At 31.1% G+C, this 26,707-nt stretch overlaps 1 protein-coding gene across 1 annotated transcript; it reads left to right on the plus strand.

The window, feature by feature from the left end:
• Positions 1–28: 28 nt before the first annotated feature.
• Positions 29–21,891, plus strand: LOC134720591 (cleavage and polyadenylation specificity factor subunit 5-like). The gene is made up of 7 exons (XM_063582932.1): positions 29–252; positions 5,288–5,488; positions 6,061–6,124; positions 6,800–6,889; positions 7,546–7,621; positions 8,332–8,446; positions 21,387–21,891. Exons 1-7 carry the CDS (start codon positions 131–133, stop codon positions 21,406–21,408), a joined length of 690 nt encoding a protein of 229 aa, XP_063439002.1. The 5' UTR covers positions 29–130; the 3' UTR covers positions 21,409–21,891.
• The last annotated feature ends 4,816 nt before the right edge of the window (positions 21,892–26,707 follow it).

A 26,707-nucleotide genomic window follows, 5' to 3' on the forward strand; every position in this document is an offset into this window, starting at 1 on the left:
TATTTTAAAGCGCTTAAAAGATCCAAAAGGGCACTTTGCTAACATAACTGGTTCCTTGTTTAGAATTATGTTGCTGATTTGCCTCAAATCAATGTAAAAAGAACCAGAATAAAGTAGGAAAACATTGACAATGGCGTCACATGGAAGAGCACACGGCGTTCCCCACGGTTGGCCTAAACAATCTAATACTGCATCCTTCCCAAAATATGGCACTGCAAATTCTATCGTTACTCTCGACAGACCAATCAATTTGTAAGCACTCTAGCCACATACAGTACGGGTAGGGACTTATTTTTATGGATGTCTTAATCCGACTAGTCGGATATCAATAATCGGACATTTTTATGGTAGGTAGTATGGCCATCAATCAACAAATCCAGGTGTGATTGGCAATATATTTGTCCTTTCATCTTAATCCGTGCTGCTAGAATTACGGTTCACTGATTTCAGAATCAGGTTACCTGTAATTTTAACCTCTCAGTCACTTTATTGATTACATCGTTTTTGACATAAAATATTTTTACAGGTGAAGTACTGGAGAACACTTTGTTTTAATAAAAATAGCCTATTTTTTAATTATGGTTTTTATATTTCAACTGCTATTTATTTTCTAATTTGTTCCTCAAAATTATTTTTGTTCTATGTTCTTTGTTGTTTTTTTTTTTTTTTTGTGTATCTGTTTCTTATTTGTTTGCATAAAATTTCAAACATTAATATTTTTACATGTATTCTATTTCTGGAAGCTTACGGTTATTTTTGTTTTACTCGTAATTCCATTAGCAGAATGCTGTCTCCAGGGTTAGTTTGACGCGGCCACATGCAAAATATTTCTATAATATGTATTTAATATTCAATTCAGTCTGTGTTGGGTCAGTTCCGAGATATAAAAAATAATTACAGTAAGCAATACTTGTATATTATTTAGTAGATTGCTGATTCTTTGTAGTTTTTACTTTTTACTGTAAACAATTTATTGTCCGAAACTTCAAAGTTGGAGATGTATCAATAAAATATAACGCAAATAATAACACTAGAAGAAGATATTGATTCTTCCCGGACATAAGTTTATTTTAAGATTTCCGTGTTTGTTCATTATGTTAAATTTATATAATTGATCTGCATTTGGGGGTAGGGGGTAAATAGGGTCCGGATCTCGAAATCCTGGGCTTAAAAACACGAAGTCCCAAGGTCCCGAATTTAAATAAATCAAAATCCCGACATCGCGAAAAAAAGAATTCCCAGATCCCGAAGTGTTAATCCCGAAATCTCGAACTTAAATTAATTGCGTAATATTAATATTTACGCACAATCCATGTAAAAAGGAAACTTGTATGTTATATATTTTTAACAGCAATTTGTTAAGAAAAATTTGCCGTGAAAAGATAATTGCATGATACACATATTTGTGATCAACAGCGTGTGCACGTGGTTGAACTTTAACTTGACTCCACTCACAATATTATTGAATGCTATTAAAAGATGTTAAAGATCGATTTTGTCCACTGCACGAGATTCTTATATGGCGGGAAATGTCGTAACAGTAAACTCAGGTGACCTTACTGAACGACCGTGGGAAAATCCATTCATGATTAAATTTGGAATGATTGACAGTATTGTGCGTTAGTTTTGAGGCTCTTGATCGATTGACCAGAATAGAAATTTAATCAATTTACATACATGTAAAATCAAAACAAGATTTAGTCTTCTTTAACTATTTTTATTTTATTTTTATCAGTCATTTCCCGGATTCCCATTTAAATATTCTACTTTGGAGAACTCCTTAAAACTTCGGACAACATCGATTTAAAAATTCTTACGGACTGCGCGAGCTATAGAATGACTAGAAGTACGACGAAAAAGTAAAGACAGCTGATCATGAATAGTACGATTAACCTTTGGGGTATAAATGTGCATTTATTCAATAAACTATATAAGGTTAAATTTTGATTTTCGTGTATCGATTCGTAAAATATATTTATAATAAAAACACCGGCGATTTTCATAAAAGAGTCGACTGAGACATGAAAATAGAAAGGCAATATTTCGATTGTCAACAATTTTTTGTTAAATTAAAAATAGGAATCGAAATATGATCACGGCGTTATAAATATTGTATTTAAAGAAACCAATTGTTTAACTTTCAAAGAGATTAACGGGAAATATGTCAAAATAGAAAGCACGAGTGATCTGTCTGACCAAAATGTTTTACTTGCGAGAAATGATTGACAGGTGTGAATTGATGTAGAGGCTCCGACGGGGAAAGTTGTATCAAAAGGAAAATAACTTTATACATATTTTATAAATACGATATGTTGGCCTTATACTTAAAATTGTGTTTCTAATAATAACATATAAAGGAACAGGACCTTAAAAGGGGGAAATAATATAACCATCAATGAAAACTCGTATAATTTACGGGATTGATGTCTCAACAATTTGATTTCAACTTCGATTGAAAACAGTCTTGGTTGTTATTAGGCTTATTATTTTGAATTAGATGAAATATTTTCGGTTTACAAATACAAATGCAAATACAAAATAGTTTATTGGCACAAAACTATTATAATAATTGGCAACACAATATATTGTTAAAAATCGTATTTATTTCATTTTCAAATTATAAAAAAAAATCCCACATTCATGATATTCAATTTTAATTTTAATTCTAAATATTCAATTTTTAATTTAAATTCTTATATTTAATTTTAATTTCAATTCTTTCTCTTTGAATACAAAACAATATTTTACATTTATCTCTTCTCCATAAATACAAATATATATGTACAGGTAAAATTTAATTCTAATCAAGCTGGTACAGATTGATTTACGACCTTCCACTTGGATATTGCACAGCAGGTGTTTATTACTCTGGGACAACTGTCCGACCAGTCTGACATCTAGACGGATTAAGGCTTCCATAAAAATAAGTCCCTACCTGTACTGTAAGTTCATGTGTCTTTTTATTTATCTATCAGAAATTCATGATCCTTCTTTTGTAGACTGCTAGTACTAGTGCAACACGCCAACAGCATGTCAGGATCTGCATGATTCCGTATAAGTGTTCCTGGTTATTTAGTTATTTTGAAGTATGCATAAACCACAGACCACTTAATCATGTCATAAACCAAACCTGCCAACCCTCATGATCACGTTGCAAGCGGGAGACGGTATCTGGATCGTTCGCCCTGATTACATGTTCGCCCTAGGTTCGTTCGCACTGAGTTTGTTCGCCCTGATAGTCTGTTCGCCCTTAGTTTGTTAGCCCTATATTCATTTATGATAGGTATATGTTACATCAATGAACGAAATATATATAAATATAATATTAAAATGCTTGTACATCTATTAAAACTGAAAGTAAAATACAGAATATTTGCCAAATTTATATTAAGTAATTAAATAAAATTCTGGCTACATTGTTGCACTTTTATTTTATAATTACTTTTAATTACTGTTGATTGACTGTCGTAGCAGCAAGACAACGTCATAATAACTTAGTCTTTAGTTGTTTTACATTTAAAAATCCAATGTAGTGCTCAATCTCATTAAAATCCGATGTTGAGGGTAGCGTATCAGAACATTGGATTTTAATGAGATTGTGTAGTGCTGAAATTCACAGAAACTTATAACCTAGTAGCAAGCAGCTAGCTTTAGACAAGGTAACATGATACATCGTAAATATTTGGCGAAATTGTAGACTGACTTCAACACTCAACGCAACACTGTCAACACTATAAACTAAAAAATAAAATCAGGGCGAACGGACTCTGGGCGAACAGGTATTAGGGCGAACTGAAACTAGGGCGAACCAGAATCAGGGCGGACGGACCCGGATTCGCGGGAGACCCTAGTGCAAACAACAAAATTACGGAAATCTCCTGTTTGTCTGTCCAGTCCCGCACAGAATTAAAATCGCTCGCCTTTGTATAATTTTTACCTGGAATAATATGACTTCAAAATTCTCTGCCTTTTTCATTACTTTCAATAGAATTTTAAGCTTTCTTTATAATTTGTTTCCTACATGTATTATACTTGTACATTAAATTGTCTTCCTTTTGGCCATGCAAAAATGATTTTTGGTTGTTTACTTACTTTTATTTTCTCTTTTCTTCTTTTCTTTTCTTTTTTTGGCAGATGAAAAAATAAGAGTTGTTTTGGTTTTAAAATTGTCTGATAATCTCTAAAGTTTTTCAACATTTCTCAATTCTCATTCCTTCAGTTTCACATAGATTAAACCACCATATAGAATGCTAAAGAAACATTAATTGCAGGTTTATAACAACATTGTTCTCTGTAGAATGAAAATTAAAATTAATTAAAAAGTTTTTCCTGTCTGCCTGGCCGTGATTATTTTCACATGTTAGAGGAAACCAACATTCATTTTTGAATGGCCCTATGCTGATGATCTTGAACTGCTTTCTGAAAAGGTTTACAGAATGCATTAAATAAGCTGGAAATATATTGTCAAAATTGAGGGTTAGAAGTTAATTTAAAAAAACAAAGTCTGTAATGTAGTTTTAATACATCTGGCAGTATTAAAGATGCACATGTACAGCTTTCATATAGAGACACTTGCATCCAAAGTACCCAACAATTTTTATAATTATTCTGCTCATTTTGGGTACCATGTCAGATTGGCAAATAAAATAGTTTTATGTTTGTTTGTACTTTTATCATTAATTTATTTAATATAAATACCCATTGATGGACCAACTGCATTAACCGTTTGGTCTATCATACATTTTTCATGTATACTAGATACAAATTATTGTGTGAATATGTTAATATAACTTTTTTGAAAAATCATATACATGTACTTATAAACATGTGTCAAAATCATTATAACATCATATAAGATATAGTTTTCCGATCATATTTATTAGCTTTCCAGTTAATATTCAGCTTTGGAGTTCTTAGGAAAATGTGGTTTTGATGATATAAACCAGTAGACCACTCTCCACTTATGTCCTTTACTGGAAAAGTTTGTCAATTATACATTTAACTGCTTTATGACATCATTAATCAGATGGAGGGGATTCCTTCTATCTATCAAGCTTCTTTGTGATTATAATTATGCAGCACAAACTAGAAATAAAACAAAGCGAATTACACATGTATATAATAGAATGTGAATTACGTATACACATGTACCTGAATTGAGGTGTAATTCACTGATTGATGGTTATTTCTTTTATGTTAATTATTTACTGCCTTTTACACTGCAAGAAATATCTTCTTTTATCTGTTTTAGAAAATTGGAGAATAATATGTTTTATAATTTTTTCAGGTATCCTTTAACCAACTACACATTTGGTACAAAAGAGCCTCTTTATGAAAAGGATAGTTCTGTACCAGCCAGATTTGCCAGGATGAGGGAAGATTTTGAGAAGATTGGTATGAGACGATCGGTTGAGGGTGTATTGATTGTACATGAGCATGGTCTTCCACATGTACTCCTGTTACAGCTTGGTACAACTTTCTTCAAATTGTAAGTTTGTTAGTATATAAACACTTAATATATCACTATATCTTGAACCTTTTATGGAAGTATATTTTTCTGAAGAAGAAGCTTCGATTGGAATTAGCATGATGGAATGTTGTTTGACATCCAGTGGCAAATAATACATAAAGAAACTGGAATAGTATATGTTTGTACTTCTTTTGAAGTTCATAACTTAATTATCTCGTTTTATTTCTTTTGAAGCATTCTGAGTTAGATTTAACCAAAAATGCAGTTCTAAATAGTTGTCATGAATTGTTGGAACCCAGAAAGGCAATCTAGATTGCTTGATTAAATCAAATAAAACCAGAAGTTGGATTAATATATTACCATCAACAATGAGTAAAAAGTGCTGACAAATGCAAAAAAGGCTGTAGAATAAAACTATTCAAAAAGAAAACAAACAGCCTAAATTAAAATTAAAACACATCAGAAGCAATTTAAAATCAGTTTCACTTGAAACCATATTTTCACACTATCACTTATTACAGAATAAGAACTAATATTGTCTGTGAAGTGTGTCAAATATTAATGTCTTATAAAGTACCTTTCTTTTACAGACCAGGAGGTGAATTAAATACAAGTGAAGATCAAGTTGAAGGCCTTAAAAGATTACTTACAGAGGTGAATTACGTACTTAAAATTGGACCATGTTTAGATAAGTTATCATAACATTTGATCTAAGTTGAGCTTTTTATATAAATATAAATTTTGCAATTCTGGTGGCAAAAGAATTATAGACAATATTTAAATGAGTTTCCAGATTGTTATATACATTTAATTTCCATTTTGCCTGTTGAAACGAATTTTCAAGTGTTTTGCTTAGCTTGTTTTAAATTAGAGACTTACAAAGTTCATTGGAAAAGAATTATGAAAAATATAGTTAGTTTTAAGTGTTTTCTTTTTGTTTCAATTAAAGCTCATTTTGATTATTTCCTTAGAATCCTTACAATTTCTACATTATATGTAAATACAATACTGATCCTTTGTAGTCATATAATTATTTATGGTAGAACATAACTATAAGTTATGTATTACATGTATTATGTATTACTGTATAGCGGGTTATTTTCGCGGGGTGTAAATTTTCGCTTATTTTCGCGCCAAATTAAAGGTGTACATGCAAAAGTATTGATAAAAGTGTTCATACGCCAAAATAATAACCGCTAAAATATTTCTTATACCTTGTTCAATGAAAATCGCGAAATTTTACTCCCGCGAAAATAACCCGCTATACGGTACTTATGGTTAATTATACTTAGCCATTGAACTATTAAATATGTATTGTATTGTATACAGACACTTGGTAGACAAGATGGAGGGACCATGGAATGGGCCATAGAAGATACGATAGGAAATTGGTGGAGACCAAACTTTGAACCACCACAGGTAAGACTTTTTAGATACTGTGTATTCATTTATATTTTCGTGAGTACCAATTTTCGTAGATTAAGAAAAACTTTTCGTTGATATATAATTTCGCTGTTTTGCCATATTGTGTATACAAGCCTGTAGGAAATTCGTAATTTGTTGAATATTTGATTTTGTGGTTCATCACAAATTACACAAAAATTGATATTTAACGAATATTATTGAATCCACAGTAGAAGGTGGAAATATTTTATAACCTCTTCAGGTACATAAATAGAAACTAAAAGTAAAATAGTACTACACTTTATTTGTGTAATGGCTCTTCGTTACAGTTTAAAAAATTTAAACCAAAACCTTGATTTCTGATTTCTTTAATAGTATTTTTAAGTGCTTTTTTAGTTAATAAAATTGAGAATGGAAATGGGGAATGTATCAAAGAGACAACAACCCGACCATAGAAAAAACAACAGCGGAAGGTCACCAACAGGTCTTCAATGTAACGAGAAATTCCCGCACATGGAGGTGTCCTTCAGCTGGCCCCTACACAAATATATACTAGTTCAGTGATAATGAATGCCATACTAAACTACATATTTTTCTAAAGTGAAAATTTAATTTCAGAAAGGTGCTTAAAGTATTTCTAGTCAATTTGATTATCAATGTGTTTTTTACAGTATCCATACATACCAGCCCATATTACAAAGCCAAAAGAACACAAAAGATTGTTTTTAGTACAGTTACCAGAAAAAGGTACGGTTAAAGTAATTTGTTTGAAGTAGAATAAACCCCTCTACAATCATCTCAGAGACTGCATTAAAAACACAGAGACATCTCATGAGTACTTCAAGTTATGCGTTTATTTTTATGCCCACCTAAGATTGTAGAGGGGCATTATGTTTTCTGGTCTATGTGTCTGTCCATCTGTTTGTCTGTTCGTTCATTTGTCTGTCTGTCTGTCCTGCTTCAGGTTTAAGTTTTTGGTCTAGGTAGTTTTTGATGAAGATGAAGTCCAATCAACCTGAAATTTGGTATACATGTTCCTTATGATATGATCTTTCTCATTTTAATGCCAAATTAGAGTTCTAACCCCAATTTCATGGTCCACTAAACATGAAAAATGATAGTGTGAGTGGGGCATCTGTGTACTGGTGACACATTCTTGTTCATCATACATTTAAGCATAAATACAAATTTACTGGAAGAGTATTGCTAACTTTAATGTTGAAGGTCATTCAGTAAGTTGGTGATGTGACCCTTAATGGAAGCGTGTTTTAGACATGTTTAGTTTAGGGCTGTTACTTCCAAATCGTGAAAAATAATAGAAGATTTTAATCTGATTATTTCAATTTTTATAAGAGCTCCATTAATTTAACTTGTTTTGGTTGTAATCTCTCAGTTTTTTCTATTTATTTCTTTTAAATTTACAAGGTCTTTAAAAGTTTAATGTATGTTCATTTCAGCATTGTTTGCAGTCCCTAGAAATTACAAATTAGTAGCAGCACCATTATTTGAACTGTATGACAATTCTGCTGGATATGGTCCTATAATATCAAGTTTACCTCAGGCACTGAGCAGGTAAGGCAATAAAAGAATAATTGACATCTCAGCTGCTAGATTGGGTCCAAATTTACAAAAAGTGTGATCAAAACACTGATCTCTCAGTGTAAATTATAAATTTATGGTAGATGGACCTATTCAACGATATTTTTTTTAGAAATATTTTTATTTGACTAATGCATGACCACTGAAGAGGGTACCTATATCAAAACATATAATTTTGATTTAAACTTATTGTATGAAATTTAAAATTTGATAAGGGGAGATAATATTGTTCAGTGTGTAATTGTTATAAGTTGTCTCCCATGTAATACAACTTAAAGCATATAAGTTTGCAAGTCAATTATGATTCCTACCTACTTTATTTAAAAAATAATAGAGCTTAAATTTTATCAATGAAACATAATCTATAGTTAGATAATAATAGCTCAATGATATTGAAACAATGTAATTATCAAGATCCTCTCATACCAGATAATGAGCAATCAACAATTATTGGTGCTAGATATTTAGAGTACATACAATCTAACTCTCTTTCATCTTGTAACAGTATTAAAACATTTGACTTTTCTACTCTTTACACAAGTATTCCACATTCCAAACTAAAAGACAAATTTAAAGAGTTGGTATTACTTTGCTTCATAAAAAAGAATGGCCAACGTAGATACAAGTATCTTGTCTTAGGGAGGGATAAATCCTACTTTGTAAAGAATCATTCTGATTCAAACAAAAAATTCTCTGAAACCAATATTATCAAGATGCTTGATTTTTTTATTGACAACATATTTGTTACGTTCGGAGGACATGTTTTTCAATAGACTGTCGGCATCCCAATGGGAACAAACTGTGCCCCTCTACTTGCCGACTTGTTTCTTAATTATTATGAGGCTGACTTCATGCAGGAACTTCTTAGGAAGAAGGATAAGAAGTTAGCAATATCCTTAAACTCAACTTTCCGCTATATAGATGACGTTCTTTCACTAAACAATTCAAAATTTGGTGACTATGTGGAACACATCTATCCCATGGAATTGGAGATAAAGGATACTACAGATACAGTTAAGTCGGCTTCATATCTTGACTAACATCTAGAAATTGACAATGAGGGTCGGTTGAAGACAAAACTTTACGACAAAAGAGATGATTTCAGCTTTCCAATTGTGAACTTTCCATTTCTAAGTAGCAACATTCCAGCAGCACCTGCAATCCTGCATACAGGGTATATATCTCCCAATTGATACGATATTCCCGTGCTTGCATTTCCTATCATGATTTTCTTGATAGAGGGTTACTGCTCACAAGGAAGCTATTAAACCAAGAGTTCCAAATGGTGAAGTTGAAATCATCCCTTCGTAAATTTTACGGACGCCATCACGAGTTGGTTATGGAATAAACATTTCACAAATGATATCGGATATGTTCCTTACATCGTAACTACAATCCCCTTCTCTTTCATGAATGTGACCTACCAAATTAGACTATTTACTGGATTTGTAATCACATAAGCAACACGACGGGTGCCACATGTGGAGCAGGATCTGCTTACCCTTCCAGAGCACCTGAGATCACCCCTAGTTTTTGGAGGGGTTCGTGTTGTTTATTCTTTAGTTTTCTATGTTGTGTCATGTGTACTATTGTTTTTCTGTTTGTCTTTTTCATTTTTAGCCATGGCGTTGTGAGTTTGTTTTAGATTTATGAGTTTGACTGTCCCTTTGGTATCTTTCGTCCCTCTTTTATTTAGTTTTTTTTTCAACTTCATCCTTTAGTTTTAGATTAGTGTTATATTAACAAATGTATTAATAAAATATTGAATCTGTGTATAGTAACAAATGTAAGGAAAAAGTAACTAAGATTATACAGAACTTATGTTTTGTTAAGGTTTAATATCTTTAAGATCACATACAACATTTATCATTATTTGTGCACTGTCACTAGTTAGTTATTTATCTCATAACTGTTGTATTTCTGTATCAAGGTGTACATTATATTTACTTTGTTCAATTGTTGACACAATTACATACCTTGGACTTTTTTAAGAATATTTATAAGTTACAGATCAAGTTATTGCTTATTTTGGACAAATTTGATTGAAGAGAACTTCCTTTAAAGTGGCACATGTAGTTCTCATTTGAAACCCTTTTGAAAAATCACTAAAAAATATTCATGTTATTCTCCATGTTCTCTGAAAGAACTATAACTAAGTTTTGCTGGAATTATGTATAGAAGAGCCTATACAATAATTTTTATTTTATTTGTTTTCTAATAGTAGGAAAAACACATTATACCAGCTGAAAAAGCTTCATGTTCTTTATAACATAAGATAAGTTAATATTACATGTATGCATATATGTATGAGCCAGTCCATGCAAAAAGGTACAAAAAGTTCATTTGATAAACTTTACAGGACACGTTATCAAAGTTTGTTATAATATTTTTGAAAAACGATTTTATCCAGAAAAAAATTTCATTAATGTAAACATTCATAAAATTGTCAATTCTATCCTGAATTTCTCAATCAAAACAGAAAAAGGCGTAGTAATATCTGAATTTTTGATATTGAGCAAGTGTTAAATCATTTGTTCCCCTGACTAATGCTATACCGACCAGAAACTTAAAAATTTACGACATTACAGAGACAAAAGTCAGTAATTTGCTTCAGTTCTACAGGATTAACAATAAAGACAACATTAAAACATGAGGGAAGTGACAAAACTATGACATCTTGTGTTTTAAAAATTTAAATTTAAGTTAATTTAAGTTAAGTTATTTTTTAATTTTATATAAATCAACTGTTTTTGCCCAGTTTGATTCCATTGATATCAGCATCGTTAGTGAGAGCCTTATCCCGACTGCTACTGTGTTTAACATTATCATTTGGCTAATTTGGCCATTTAAACTGTCCTTTGAAATATATGAAATAATTCATTAAAAATATTGAAAAAACTAAAGAAGTGGGGGGTTCCAACACTTGTAGATGCGTGTAGCTCACGGCTTAAGGATATGAGGAAAAGTTTATGTGTTTTATAAATCACAAGTCTACTACCAACAATTATGCACACTTTATAGAATTTTGTAAAATTTTCGTTTTTATACCTTTTTGCATGGACTGGCTTATATATCAGGGGGGGGGGGGGGGTGTCACATTGGTGTGTCTGTTCCATGATCCCACTTATTGATTTTGCAGATTCAGGCTTAACTGACTTTCATGTATCTCCCTTACAAAAAAATCAGCCAATCCTGCATCTTGCTTGGACCCCAAAAGAGACCCAGGAATATGTGATCTCCTGTATGCATAACTAATTGCAACAAAAAGGCTGATCCTTTAAAAAAAAAATATATAAGTGCATGAAGTAACTTGTGTCTTATATGAATACACCATATATGCTTTTTTTATGAGCTCACCTGGCCCAAAGGGCCATGTGAGCTTATGCCATCACTTGGCGTCCGGCGTCCGTCGTCTGTCCCCCCCCCCCCTGCGGAGGTGGTACTCAGCTGGCCCCTAAATAAAATGTGTACTAGTTCAGTAAACATGGACATCATACAAAACTCCAAAAAATATAAATGAACTAACATTAAAAAAAATATATATACAAGATTAACATAGGCCAGGGACTCCTGACTTGGGACAGGTGCAAACAATTTGGCTGGGTTAAACATGATTTGTGAGATCTCAACACTTCCCCTATCCTTCTAGCCAATGTAGAATAAAGAAACACACAGCAATAAGGTAAGTAAATATAAAACTCAGTTAAAAAGAAGTCTGAGTCCATTTTCAGAACAGGTAATAAAAGGTGCTAAGCAAAATGACAATGATACATAAATTAACAGAGGTCTACTAGCAGTTACTGACATGCCAGCTTCAGACCTCAAATAAACTAATAAAACGATTATGTCTTCATCTTATAAAAATCAAGCACAATCCCTTCAGGTAGGGGTTTAGTATCATAAATATACAATAGTTTGCAGATAAAGGATTTCAGCAGCAAATAAGAATAAATAATGATATTCCAAACTTAATTTGAAAAAATTAAACTGAAAATTTACTAAAGAAAGGCTATAGTAACTACAATATGCTTTTCATGCAACTTCAAATCAGGACTGAGAGGAATTTCATATTAATTTGTTATTTTCATTTAAATAACAGAGAAGAAAAAAAAAACATCCCAAGTTATTATTCATAAAAAAAATAAGTCAATTTTGATTTTTATTATTGATTCTTCATTGTACCTTTTAATTTTGTGAAGCGTTGGAAGAATTGTTGAGGAAGTTTCCTTTGTTATGTTGCATTGTTGTGATTTGACTCCAGACATTAAGGCGTTAATTTTGTCTGACACATAAAAGACTGGGATTAAAACAATGACATGTTTTTTATAGAATTTTCTTGAAGAAAATTTGAAGACAGCCTCATTTGCATACAATGACAAAGATGACACTTGTGTATTCAATGAGTCACTTGTTCCCCATCTGGCTCAAAGTCCAGCTTCATAAACAAATTTCCTCCCGACGCTTCTTAATTTGACGTAATAATTAATCCTTTTTTAGACTTTATCCTTTTAAGTCGTCAAATTGGTAATGGGTTCGCATTGGACAACAGAAATTAATTGCATTTTTAGGTTATGACAAAATGTGATAATTGGTATGGAGAGAAAAGTTATCAAATCAAAACATTCCTATGAGGGGGAAAAGATGATTTAAGTCAAATTGAAACTAGACGTGTTTAACTTTAATGACAAAATTGATGACTGGATTTTCCAGAGTAATTAAATTTCATATTTTCTTGTTTAATATTCCTGATTTTTGTTTTTTTTATATTAAATTTTTCTTAAGACAATGAATTTCTTTTTCAGAATAAAAACTAAATATGAAAAATATAAATTTTTAGGGTTTTGAACTTTAGAACAAAACCTAAATTTTGAATCTCAATTAAGTTATTGTTGAAACAATCATTTCAGCAGGTAGACTCTTGTGTTACAGTAACTTAAAATGTATTGAAAAAAGGAGAATTGTCTCAACTTAGTTGACAATACTTTATGAGCCCCCTAGGCCTCATTGTTGAAGGTCATATGGTTGCCTATATTTGCTTGCATCCACTTTATTTGAAATTGGATGGGTAGTTGTATCACACCACATCTCTTATTTTTAAAATTAATTGTATTCATGTTGTTTTTTGTTTTTTTCTTATACATGTCAATTTAATAGCTGAAATGTATGGAAAATTTCAGGACAAAATAGCAATGTATGTGTGAAGTTAAAAAAATTGTACAAAATGAAAATGCTTTACAACACAAACAAATCTAAAATATAATTAATTTCCATCTAGACTCCACAACAATATTTAAAGAATAGTGGTTTGATATTAATCTCATATGAACAAAACATCATAAGTTCTATATCTCTGTCCTGTAACAACATTTTCTATAAAAGTACAAAAGGACTGTGAATACTGTGAGTAGGTTGTTACTGTGCCTACATGCAATTCCAAACACTCTCACATAATATATTATCTTCTTGGGGATGTATATCTTCCCTTTGTTAGGCTAAGACTATACTTAAAGATTTATACCATGTTACTAAACCTTCATTAGCCTTATAAAATGTTACAATAACATCAGAATTGAACCATAGATCTAAATTTCTTACTACGGTATGTAAGATTTTACACTTTATTGTGAAATCCAACATGTTTTAGTGGAGAATTCAGCAGGTTGGATGTCAGTCCAGGATTTATACTTCATTTAAATTTTAATCATTTATTGTTCTCAGTTGGACATAAACCATTAAAATTGAAAATTCATCACCTGATTGTGCAAGGGAGAAGATGCTACATGTCTTGTTAACGGGGATTAATGTACGCAACTCCGCCAAAAAAATCACCAGATTTATTGATTTTGAAAAGTTAAATGTGAAAAGGCTTGGATTGATAAAGATAAATTATTAACTCTTACAGTTACAACTTCACATTGCCATTAAAGTAAAAGACAATCAGGTATCTATCTTAATTAGCGCAGATACAAGTGGCGTTGATTTCAAATTAACCCGTCCCAGAATCTATCATTTGTCAATTATCTCCCCTTATGGAATCTATAGATCAAATAGGTTGTAAAATATCTGCTAGTGCCTATCCAAGTCCAATTCTGTATCATGCCATACAGTGATGCAGATGAAGGAATCTTTTTTTATGATATAATAAATTTTTTATAATATGGCTTTTTCAACAATAATATTATAATTTTTCGAACACAGTGCTTGTGATAATATCAGTGTCACAGCTGGTTGTTAAAAGATGCAATATTGAAAAAAAGCATATAAAATATAATTTAGAAAAAATCATCTTACACCATAGCATCCCAGTAAACTGAGAATTTTGAAATACCATCTTGTTTGTAAAATGTCTGACAGTTGATATAAATATTCTATCTTATTATGATTTCTTTGATAAAGGGTTTTTGTTTTCCAGAAAGCTATTGGAAGGGGTCTGTTTATTTTTGCAAATGTTTTATATGTCCCTATTATAGATATCAGACACAATTGACAGATTTTATCTGGGCCAAATCTATATAGTGCCATACTAATGTAAAAGTCTGTCTCATGATACAATAACTAACACAAGAATGTGGTGCTAGAGTATGTAAAGAAAGAAAAATAATAATGAAAAAAAATATAAAAAAGGACCACCCATCTCAACCCTCAAATAGGGAATGAAATGTAAAATGACTGGCTCTTACCTTTATATATGCCATACTTTGATATGGATGCATCTCTTTAATACTTTAAAAAATCAATATTTATTAAACTTGTTAAATACTTGTTTTTCAAATTACATAATGAAATCATTTAACTTTGAAATATGAATAACTCAACAAAAAACTGAAAATTGTATCAAAAACAAAAATCATAATTTTATGAGAAAAAAGCCATAAATTGTGAAAAAATATTTGTCATTGTATAAAAAGTGTAAATAATTTTGAACATGGGACATCTGGAAAAATGACTAAAAATGTGTGATTCCATCTCATGATAATATAGCTCTAAAGTAGTTTTGTCAATTTAAATCAAATTCCTTACCAAATATTCATCAACAAGGAACAAAGAGATACAAGTCTCATATTACCATAAAGCATTAAGATTTAATAACAAAATAATGAAGAAATTTTGAGAAAACTGTGAATCTCTACCACTTGGAACTAACATTGTGTTATTTAATCGTTAATATTAAAGAGTTATACATTTATTTGGCTTGAAGAAACCCCTGGGCAACAGATTCCAACGTTCAATTATAACAGGGGAGCGTGTTCCTCTCATGCATAATAAGAAAATCTCATAACGTCAGACAAATTATAAAAGCCAAATTTCTATTGTATGGTAATATAGCAGCTTTTTTTTGTATGGGTCTTTTGACGTCTTAAAGAAGTATAATCCGGGTGAATCACGCCCTTGAATCATGGATTTTAATTGTTTGATCAGTCTGTTAAGAATTTTTTCTTCAGAATACACACTTCCATTGTTCTTAGAAGAATGGAGCGTTACAGACGATTTCAGTGAAAGTTATAATTATGATAAGAGGGGTGGTGATGTAGAAATATCAGATTAAGGTTTATCACATCACGGCAGACAAAGGACACATCCAATCGTCTGTCCGTGTTATTGTCACATTTTTTTAGAGATAAGTTTCAGAAGCTTTTTAAACGAAAAAGACAAAATAGGAAAAACAGAACTTATGTCATTATTTTGTTACATTTTGTTACATGTCTATGCATTAATTACAAATTACAGACTATGTTATTCTGAATATAAGGAACTGAACAAACACGAAACTATTGATTGAGACTGTCTTATTTATTTTGTTAATTGAGGAAATTTTTTGGCCAAAAAAGGACCTTTTTCTTTATTTTCAACGATTCGGATAATTTGATCAAGATAATCTAAACAAAAGATGTAATTATGAAATTTATGGAAAACTTGCAGAAAACAAACCAACTGACATTGTCTTGTAGAAACATACTTTAATTACTGAGATTGACTGTTGCTTCCCTTTATGATTGACCACGTGGATGACCAGTGCTGACCATTGTTGTGGTCAGTACAACAGTTGGTCAAACTGCTTGACCAGTTCACTGTAAGGACACTTTAATCATACATCTATTAATAATTCATTGATCAAATGAAGTTTATGATTTAATCCTCATATTTGGTGTTTGGTTGAAGAGTTCAAATGAAAAATAATTTTATCAAAAACAATACCTAAATTTAGAAAAGGTATATCTGGATTTTTCATAGAAATCTGTGATAGATAAAGTTAATGTTCAACATTTAAAAAAAAAATTGAATAAAAAAGAATTTCAAGATGGGTTACCTAGAGTATTTTTAAGATAGAATTCTTTAAAAGTCATAAAAAATGCAGGCTTGAAAAGCAAAACAAGTATTAATTACAAGGTGTAAGAAATTTTGGAGGACAATATACTTTTTATGTTAGAATCATAAAGCAAAGACACAAAAAAAATGTTTATGAAATGAAAGATTTTTATCAAATAGATTTTTCCTTTCCATCAAGTATTTTGTAATTTATAACCCATATAGAACATGATATATAATAATATTGGTGTGTTAGGTATTTTCAATTTTAGATTTTCTGCAGTGAGTTTCTGTTAGTGGTTCATTTTGAATATTCAAACAAAAGAACTAGACTTTTTGACATGAACTTAATTGACCAAGTTAGTGGTCATTTGAGGATACACCTGGCTGACCAGGTAGTATCCTACTGTACTGACCATTGGTCAGTCGAGGCCATATTTTATCCTAAATTAACCTGGCTGTGGTCAGTTTGTCCTAAAATAACCCTGGTCACTCAGGTCCAGTTAGCTCTGGACAATGGTCAACAGATGACCACCTGCTGAATAATAATCAGGAAGGGTCAACTGGTCATTTGGCTATAGAAAGTGACCATTTGGTCCGAATTTTTATATTTATGGATTAATTTGATTGGTTTGAATATAATCAGTTGATGCAGAAAAGTTATTATCTTAATATGAAAATGGTGATTTTATTTAGAATATGATCTGAGTAATTAGAGATGTTACTAGTGCCCACATCTGTTGTTAGATTGATGTGATGACCACTGGTGAACTTTGATATTTTTATATCAAATTCGTTCTATCCTGTAGGAAAAAACTGTTTACATCTCTGGCTCATTATTTCATGGTGTATTGTTATACAATGTGACATTCAAGTTTCTCTCAATCATTTTTGTTTTTAAATTTATTATAAATAAACCAAATATATGTGTTAGACAAAATTTTGTATCAAGAGTCAGTCTGGTTTATTTGCAAATGATAAAATAGCCAAACTTCATTAAGCATTTTGATTATGATTCAAAAGACAATATAGTGAGAAAAAGTTGTTAGTTCTATTTGTAATTTTGAAATATAGTTGGGCCATAATAAATAATAGGTTTGTTTGCCCAAACGCTAGAAAAAAGCTGCCTACTCAAATTCTTTTATTGTCCTGATTTGAAGAAGTTTTTTTTTAATCAAATAGGCATGAAGACTAATAAACATCTGATACTACAATTTCTTTTTTTGAAAAAAAAAAAAGAAAATGCCTACCTACCTACCCACTGTCTCAACCTTTGGGTAGGGTTTGGGCAAACCAAAATATTTTTAAGTGTGGCCTTGCTTGTACCATACTAAAACTTGTAATAGTTATGTTTTCTTAAAAATCAATTATGGCTCTTCATTCTGATGATGATGCTGTAATAACATAGTCACCCTAGGAGGGGTAGGTGTGATATATTTCTACTGGTTAGTTTAGACTAGGAATAATATGTCTGCATAAATTATTTTGTATTCCTTTTAGCTGTAAATCTTAATCAGCCTGTCAGACAAGTATGACTTTGCAGTATGGTGACCTATAGTTGTTAATTTCTGTGTCATTCGGTCTCTTGTGAATAGTTGTCTCATTGACAATCATACCATATATCTTCCTATGAATCAGGATAGTTTTATGTTACATTAACTTGTTATCTTTCTAAATGTACATATTCCAGTAAGCTGCAGCCAATCAATCTATTATTCTGATAAAGGCTTATCTAGGATAAACTAAAAAGAATAAAAAGATACAGAGTATCTAATCATATCAAAAGGACATTCAGAGTCAATAGTTGAAAATAAACTTGACAACACCATGGCAAACAAAGTATACATTTATTTTTGTTACTTAGAATCTGGGTCTGCTGTCAAAAAGAACTTTTATGAAGCTCCTGCCATAACAGATGAGGCATTAAGTTTTACTGTTGTCTGTCTGAGTACGTCCATCTGTACATCCCATAATTGGATTCCGTTCTCTAACTTATGTAAATGTTATGAAACTTATACACAATGCTTATTACAACAAAACACAGATCTAGTTTGAATTTTGGTAGCATCACATGAACCGTTCTAGAGTTTACAAATGGAAAAATTGCTGAATTTTCGTTTCTGTTCTCTAACTTTAGTTTTCCTCAACAAAATGTTTTGAAACTTACATGTATATACAATGCGTATTACAACAAAACACAGATCAAGTTTGAAATTGGGTAGAGTAACTAACTTTTACTATTTTGGAGTTATGTCCCTTTACCAATGAAAAAAAATACCTAATATTTTTGCGTACTTTGCCCAAAGGGCCAAGTGAGCTTTTCCAATCACTTGGCGTCCTTTGTCTGTTGCTGTCGTCTGTTTTCGTTAACTTTTACAAAAATCGTCTCCTCTGAAACTACTTTTTTGTCTTTGGACTTGGGAAATAAGTTAATCTCACAAGTGTCTCTAACATCTAAAGCCAAAAAGGAGAGAGAAAAAAAGTTGAAAGTAATTGTTTTCTGGAACCAGGGTTGCTTGAGGACATGTGCAGTTCGACAGATGAAAGTTTTTTTAAGGGTTTATGGACAGATGGACAAAGCCGTCAAATAAAAAAATTGTTGTGAATAATAGATAGAAACATGCAAAGATAAAAATGCTTAATGCTAGCTGTCACATTACAAACCTGCTATTTAAATCAGTTAATGTTGGTGCACAATAGAATCTAACATGTTTATTTGAATAGGAAGATCGCTGAATAAATATTGGTTTAAAGTGTTGATTTTATAAAAGAATAAATTAGATACAAATGGTCAAGTTCTATTGTTGTACACTACAAAGAATTAGTCCTCTTCTTATTGTATGATTTAAAGTCATTTCTGTAGAATTTACTGATTAAAGAATTATTACTCTTTCTTCCATCAAATGATGATTTTTGACATCGTTTATCTGCAGTTGATATCTATTGTAAGGAACACGTGCCTGTAATTTAAAAGCAACAATTCAATCCAACAAAATCACAATTGTATAAATATAACTATCTTGTTATTTAAATGTAAATAAGACAAATCTAATTATTTATTAAAAATGATATTCTTATGATTTATTCCGACTTTTATGAAAATTTAAGAGATCAAAAGAAATAATTTTTATGATTAATTGTTGTATCAACAATGTTTTTACCTTAAAAACTTAGTATATGATATTTTTGAAATTGTACAAAAAAGAAAAAAAAAATTATACACATATAATTATTTGTTTTTTTTTCTCTTATAAACTCAACTAGTATTGGCTAATTTCAATCAAATCCATCCAAGTTTTGAAAAAAAAAGGGATCCTATTCAAAACATTTTAAACATTAAACAACTTTTGAAAAAGTTCTGAAAAAAGAAAAGAAATTATAATGAAAAGAATATGTCATTACATGAAAAAGTAGTTCAGAACATAATGAAGAAGCTATGTGATATATATGGAAATCCATTAAAATGGAATTGACATTTGGGAATTTTCTTTTATTAAATATCTCTAATTATGCTGAAAGAAACAAACTTACAAAACTTTTTTATTGTGTTTTCATGTTATATTTATATAGTTCCAAAAATATAATGCTGATAGAATTTAAGTGTGGCAACCCTGTTCTCTTTAAAAAGAAGTATGAATAATTATAGCAATTTCATTATAAATAATTCATTTAAAATCTGCTTGATTTGGTAATTTTAACACATAACATTGAAAGCAACACATTTTGATAATGTGATAAGATCAGTTTACCCAATGGGTAACAGCATAGCTATGATTTTTATCAATGTAATGTTATACATGAGGTGCTCAACAAATTGCTAGTTATTTTATATAGATACTATCTTATGCAAAAGATGAAAAAAAACTTCTTTTGTTGACCAGATGTTAGAGGCGGGGTTTTAATACACATTAGTTGATTCTTGTTGTATTTTATGTTTACGCTGGACGAAATTAAATTAATGGTAGTATTACCCTGTTACTATAATTATATTATCACGATCTTTTGTCATGTCTGGTCTTACAGGAGGATGTTATAAATGATCGCAGATTTGTTGCATGGAGAGTTAAAGGTTATAGGGGGCCATTGTTGAATCAACCGTGTTGGAAATTTGTATTTTTATGTCTCAGCTTCTGGCTCTCCCCTGGGGATTTTATTTCTTTCGCAAATTATCTTTTTTCCCGAAGATTTTGACGATTTTACTAAAGTAAGAGACATGGAGTTTGTCACTAAAATTAAACATTATCCTAGAGATGAGAGGATTTAATTGGTTAGAATCAATAAACTGTGGGGGGACTTCCAGTCTGTGGGAAACTTTCTTTGTTTAGAAAATTATTATCTGAAGAAAAATTTGCCATAACTTGGTTCATAGAATAGGGTACAATTAGTTTAAATTGATGTGAAAGACTGTCGCTCAAGACATCCTTAATTAGGATTAATCATGCAAAAACTCCACAAAAAGCATGTTGACCAACTCATCTCAAACAAAGAAACTTGTAAAAGAATGAAAAAAATTATCTTTCTTTGTTGTGTTTAAAGGAGATAGTAAAATTATTGTCATTGTTCATTTCAGACAATTTTATAAATTCTATATTTTATTTCTTTTCAGATTCAATTTCATCTATAATTAATAGGATTTGTTTGTTCGTCTAAAGAAGAGAGAATTGGTGTTGTAAAAAGGCAGCCCACATACAAGCTGATCTGTTTTAGAGACAGGACTCTATTTTTTATTAATAAAGACATGTTTTTTTCATGATTTTTATATAAAAAGTAATCTATATGTAACAAATGAGGGTTATTCTTGAATACTGGATTTTTTTCAAGTCATTACACTATAGACAATGTATAACTGTAAAAATGAACTTTTTTTAAACAATCTGATTTTCACCTTTTATCATGACATTGCTAACGGCTCAATTGTAAGAGCCATGAGATTAATGTGTATGGACTTGTAGTTTAAAAGTGCAAAATAAAAAGGGGAAAAACAGCAATTTCATATATATTTTAGTCATTTTCATTGTTGCATTTGTAAGACACATCTGTAAGTTGTCATCATCAGAAATCATTTATGTACATACATGTTTCAATAATCATGAAAATATTTGTTATCCTCATTTGTTAATTATGTATTTTTTTTTACTGACTATTAAAAAGTAAATTCACAAAAATACTGAAATTCCAAGGAAAATTCAAAACGGAAAGTCCCTAATCAAATTGCAAAAATCTAAAGCTCAAACACACTTAACGAATGAATAACAACTGTCATATTCCTGACTTGGTAAAGGCACCAATTGTAGTTAAAACCCGGAATAGTACCAATGTGCTCTTCATATGATATTTGCACACTTTATACCTGTAGCCCAGGGAGGAAATGAAATATTTGCTTAAGTCATCTGAACTCACTGGTAATTTGACCAGATGTCAATAACTAGTTCTAAACCGAGGTGCTGGCTCATCAATATATCTTATTTGAAAATGTTTATGTGTTCAAAGTGCAATGGTTGCTCAATCCATACTGTTGGTTGAAACTGAGAAAACAGTCACTATAGTTATCAAAAGTACCAGGATTATAATTTTAAACGCCAGACAATGTGATAGTAGCTCAACCCATATTATTATAGAAAACTGAGAAAACAGTGACTATCATGCTATTTTTCTGTCAAATAATCTTTAAAAATTTAGGAAATTCAATTTTTCATAACTGGGGTAAAATGAACTAAAAATGAAAGAAGAAAAAAATCACTGTATAAATTTCACGCCTCTGAAAATTGGTTTCCTTTCACTCACTTTAGTTTTACTCAACTAAATGTTATAAAAACATATGCACAATGCTTATTATCACAAATCAAGATCGAATTTTGGAGGCGTCACTTTTTCCATTCTCCAGTTATGACCCTATATACCATCAGGGACGACATCAAAGGATTGATGTAGGATAAAAAACTTAAATCAAACAGTTTGGGATAGTTAAAGTCATAAGAAACCTCAAATTAAAAAAAAAATATGCATATGTTTTTTATAACTAAATGGATAGTTTTCATTATACAACTTATGTACATATACTTTTTTCTGAGGAAAATTCTTTAATTTGTCCACATTTAAAAGAAGTTTACTTATCTTTAATTGCTTGCAAGCAATTCCCCGACATATTTTCCTTATGCATAATGACCCAAGCGTAACCCTCCTCGTAAAAATCCAGTGACCACAATACGCATGGATCTGTCATTGAAATAAACAAATATCTGATTATACATGTTAAACACGTGCTGAAGACCCATGCTTTTTGTGATTTGTTTACTATAAGGTGACAATCGGTAAAACTCGGCTTCAAAACACGGCATTTAATGAGCAGCCATATTTGTTAAATCATAACAAACAGAGGAAAAAAAATTGACGATTATATGATATATTTGCGAAAATAATGATAAAATCATGCACAGAGGACTAAGTTTATGATATATACATGATATACATGCATTGGTTCAAGAATTGGACAAACATTATTTTTCACCACTCGCTCGTTTCATATGACTTTTTAACATTGCTGCAAGTTTTGTGAAAAAACTATGTAAATTATTTTTTTTATCCTACATTGAAATGTTCAGTGTCCCTTATATGGAACACATTTATCAAGTAAAGCTTGTATAGCTTTGTAATATTCCTCTTATAGTAGATGGGTTTTCCTCTGTTTGTGACACCAATTTGACTTCCCTAAATCAATTTATGACTTTTGAACAGCGATTTACCAAAAAACAAAGGATACCAGTTATCTATCCATGACACAAAATAATTACTATACAACAACAAAAAAACCACACAAAATACATTGGAACAGGGATTCTTCATTTCAAAGTTGCAGTGAGTCCTCAACACGGAGCCAAACAATCTTCCCACCTCACTGAAAATGTATGACTGACCAAGTACTGTCTTTACAGAATTCTTTGAAAAATGATTTGGATAGACTTTGTAAAATGTAACACCACCCAATTAGACCTGTCAAAAGAGGACCAAGAGTGAAGCCAAAATCTGTAAAGGAACCAGATATGCTTATGTGAGATACATTCCTTCATTTAAAATGATTTCAAATTATAAGGCAAATTGTTATCAAAGGTGAAATTGAGAATGGAAATGGGGAATGCGTCAAAGAGACCACAACTCGACCATAGATTATAATTTAGTATGCCAGATACGCGTTTCGTCTACATAAGACTCATCAGTGACACTCGGATCAAAATAGTTATAAAGCCAAACAAGTACAAAGTTGAAGAGCATTGAGGACCCAAAATTCCAAAAAGTTATTTGTAAAATGCCTGTTTCAAGTCAAGATATAACAGTTGTCCGTTCATTAGATTTGCTTGAGCTTTTGATTTTGCCATTTGATTAGTGACTTTCCATTTTGAAATTCACCAGGAACGATCAAACTGAAATATGTGAAAGCCAACAAATTTAAAGATCAGAAACAAGTAAAGCGCTATGTGACCAAAAACGACTTGCTTCTTTTGGAGTTCATCGATGCCCTCAGGTGTGTTTGTTACTTTTGATCTATATTTGAATGGATAAATTTAGAATTTACATTTGTCATCTACTGTTGTTGCAATATAACTCCGCTCCATGCTAAGATTACATAATTGTGGATATAAATGACAGAATATTGTAAAAATTATCAAAATACAAACATGAGAAAAAAGTGGTATGATTTCCAACGAGACAACTCTTCACCAGAAACTGAAAGACAGAAGTTAACAAATGTGCAGAATCATATGGCCAAATCAAATGACAAAACACATAAAAACGAATGGACAAGAACTGTCATATTCCTAACCTGGTACTTGGTCACGCCACACATTTTTAAAACTAGATACCCCAATGATGATTGTGGCCAAGTTTGGTTTAATTTGGTCCAGTAGTGACTTTTCGATGTTGCAGCTCACCCTTCGATGGTGGACCTGTGTCTATTTCCCTGGGCCTATCAGATCGTGTTTGTGTTTTAGTTCTACTGCCAAAAACTTCGACAACATTTTGGTCAGTCGGACGCCCGATACCAATTTACTATTTGGACATCCCATTACAAAATAAATGATATTTCACATGATACTGTCATTCCCCCGCAGAAAACCAAGAGGGTCATTCATGCAATAAACTAAGGGAGAAAATGGTGGATTAAACCTGCTTTTATAGCGCTAACCCTCTCACTTGATGACAGTCTCGTCAAATTCCGTTATATTTACAATGATGCGTGAACTAAACAGACCTTATAAATAAAATAGTCAAAATATGGATACAGCAGTCATCATCGTGTAACACTTTTAAAAGGAACAATTTAACAATACACAAAAAACATCTACCAACAAACACATTCATTGATTCACGTGTCTGACGTCAGAAAATGTTATACGTCTCATATATTTGTTGTTCAATGTATACATGGTATATACAAACAATTTTAAAATTTCACATGGGCAATATAAGCATACAGGGTTAAAAAATCAAAAGTATGTCAGTATTAATTTCAGAAATAGACCGAGATTTAAAATAGTTCAAAAGTTATACAGAATTTATATAGAATCCACAAATAGTTAATTTCACTACGCGATTGAATAATTTTGACGTTTGTGGTTCAACGAATTTTCTAATTCATGGTAGAAATATATCAAAATGGCATATAATAGAACAATATCATACTAACGTGATCTTTTGAAGTACAGAGTCACTTTATAAGAAACAAAGAAACACTTAAAGTCGCATATACAAAATTAACCATCTAAAAATGAAAGATATTAGGTCTTCTTCATATTTTTACTTTTATCTTATCATTTTCAACCTTCTAATGAAAGTAAATAGGAAAAACAAAACATGAAAGGTTTATGTATTGACTACATTAAAAAGTCGACTGTGAAATTTAAATATTACGATTATTCGGATGACAATTACCTCGTTGCTAACTCTCGACTTTAATGTAGCAACATCAAGCAGAACCTGGATATGGAATAACAATCATTATGTCAATACGATATTCCAGAACTTATATTTTCTATTAGGGTTGATATTGATGCAGCTACTTCGGGTATCCCAACTAAGTTATATCATTAATGTCATCTCTAACCACTGACTATGAGTTGTTACAGTTCACTGTTTCTTCTGTTTTGTTATTTACCTCTAATAGATGATGTGTTTTAGGTTGTAACCAGAATTTGTTTTCTTCAATCGATTTATGACCTTTAAACAGCGGTAAACTGCTGTTGCCTTTATTTGCCAACATTTTACTACTGCCAATGCTCTTTTAAAATGTATACCGGATTTTGTCAAAAGATTTTTATACTTTGCTACTAAAAACTGTTGATCTGACCTTCTTATTTATTTGCGATTGAAAGACGACGATGGAACGACACTGACTGGCTATACAGCTCTTGCACGGTCGGTTTGTGATTGAGTACCACTGATGAGTTCTTGACTATTTAATTTATAATGTCTGTTTAATTCACGAATCATCTGTTAATATAACGGAATCTGATAAATGAACTCATCATAGATACCAAACTAAATTTTGTATATACGCCAGACGCGTGTTTCGTCTACAAAAGACTCATCAGTGACGCTCGAATCCAAAACAGTTAAAAAGGCAAAATAAAGCACGAAGATGAAGAGCATTACGGATCAAAATTCATAAAAGTTCTGTCAAATAAAGCTAAATTAAGTAATCTATGCCTGAGGTAGAAAAACAAAAGTGAGAGGATAAGTGCTATAAAACCATGTTTAATCCACCATTTTCTACATTTGAAAATGCCTATACCAAGTCAGGAATATGACAGTTGTTGTTCATTCGTTGTTGATGTGTTTTGTCATTTGATTTTGCCATGTGATTTGAGACTTTCCGTTTAGATTTTCCTCTAAGTTCAGTATTTTTGTGAGTTACTTTTATATGTTCTGGCG

The sequence above is a fragment of the Mytilus trossulus genome, chromosome 6 (assembly GCF_036588685.1).
Source record: "Mytilus trossulus isolate FHL-02 chromosome 6, PNRI_Mtr1.1.1.hap1, whole genome shotgun sequence".
NCBI classification, from domain to species: Eukaryota; Metazoa; Mollusca; class Bivalvia; order Mytilida; family Mytilidae; genus Mytilus; species Mytilus trossulus.

Excerpts from the sequence above, each read along its gene's own strand:
- LOC134720591 (XM_063582932.1), top strand. The coding sequence starts at position 131 with ATGGCGTCACATGGAAGAGCACACGGCGTTCCCCACGGTTGGCCTAAA. Across the intron at positions 253-5,287 it reads CTCGACAGACCAATCAATTT|GTATCCTTTAACCAACTACA; the intron begins GTAAGCACTCTA and ends TAATTTTTTCAG. Across the intron at positions 6,890-7,545 it reads CAAACTTTGAACCACCACAG|TATCCATACATACCAGCCCA; the intron begins GTAAGACTTTTT and ends TGTTTTTTACAG.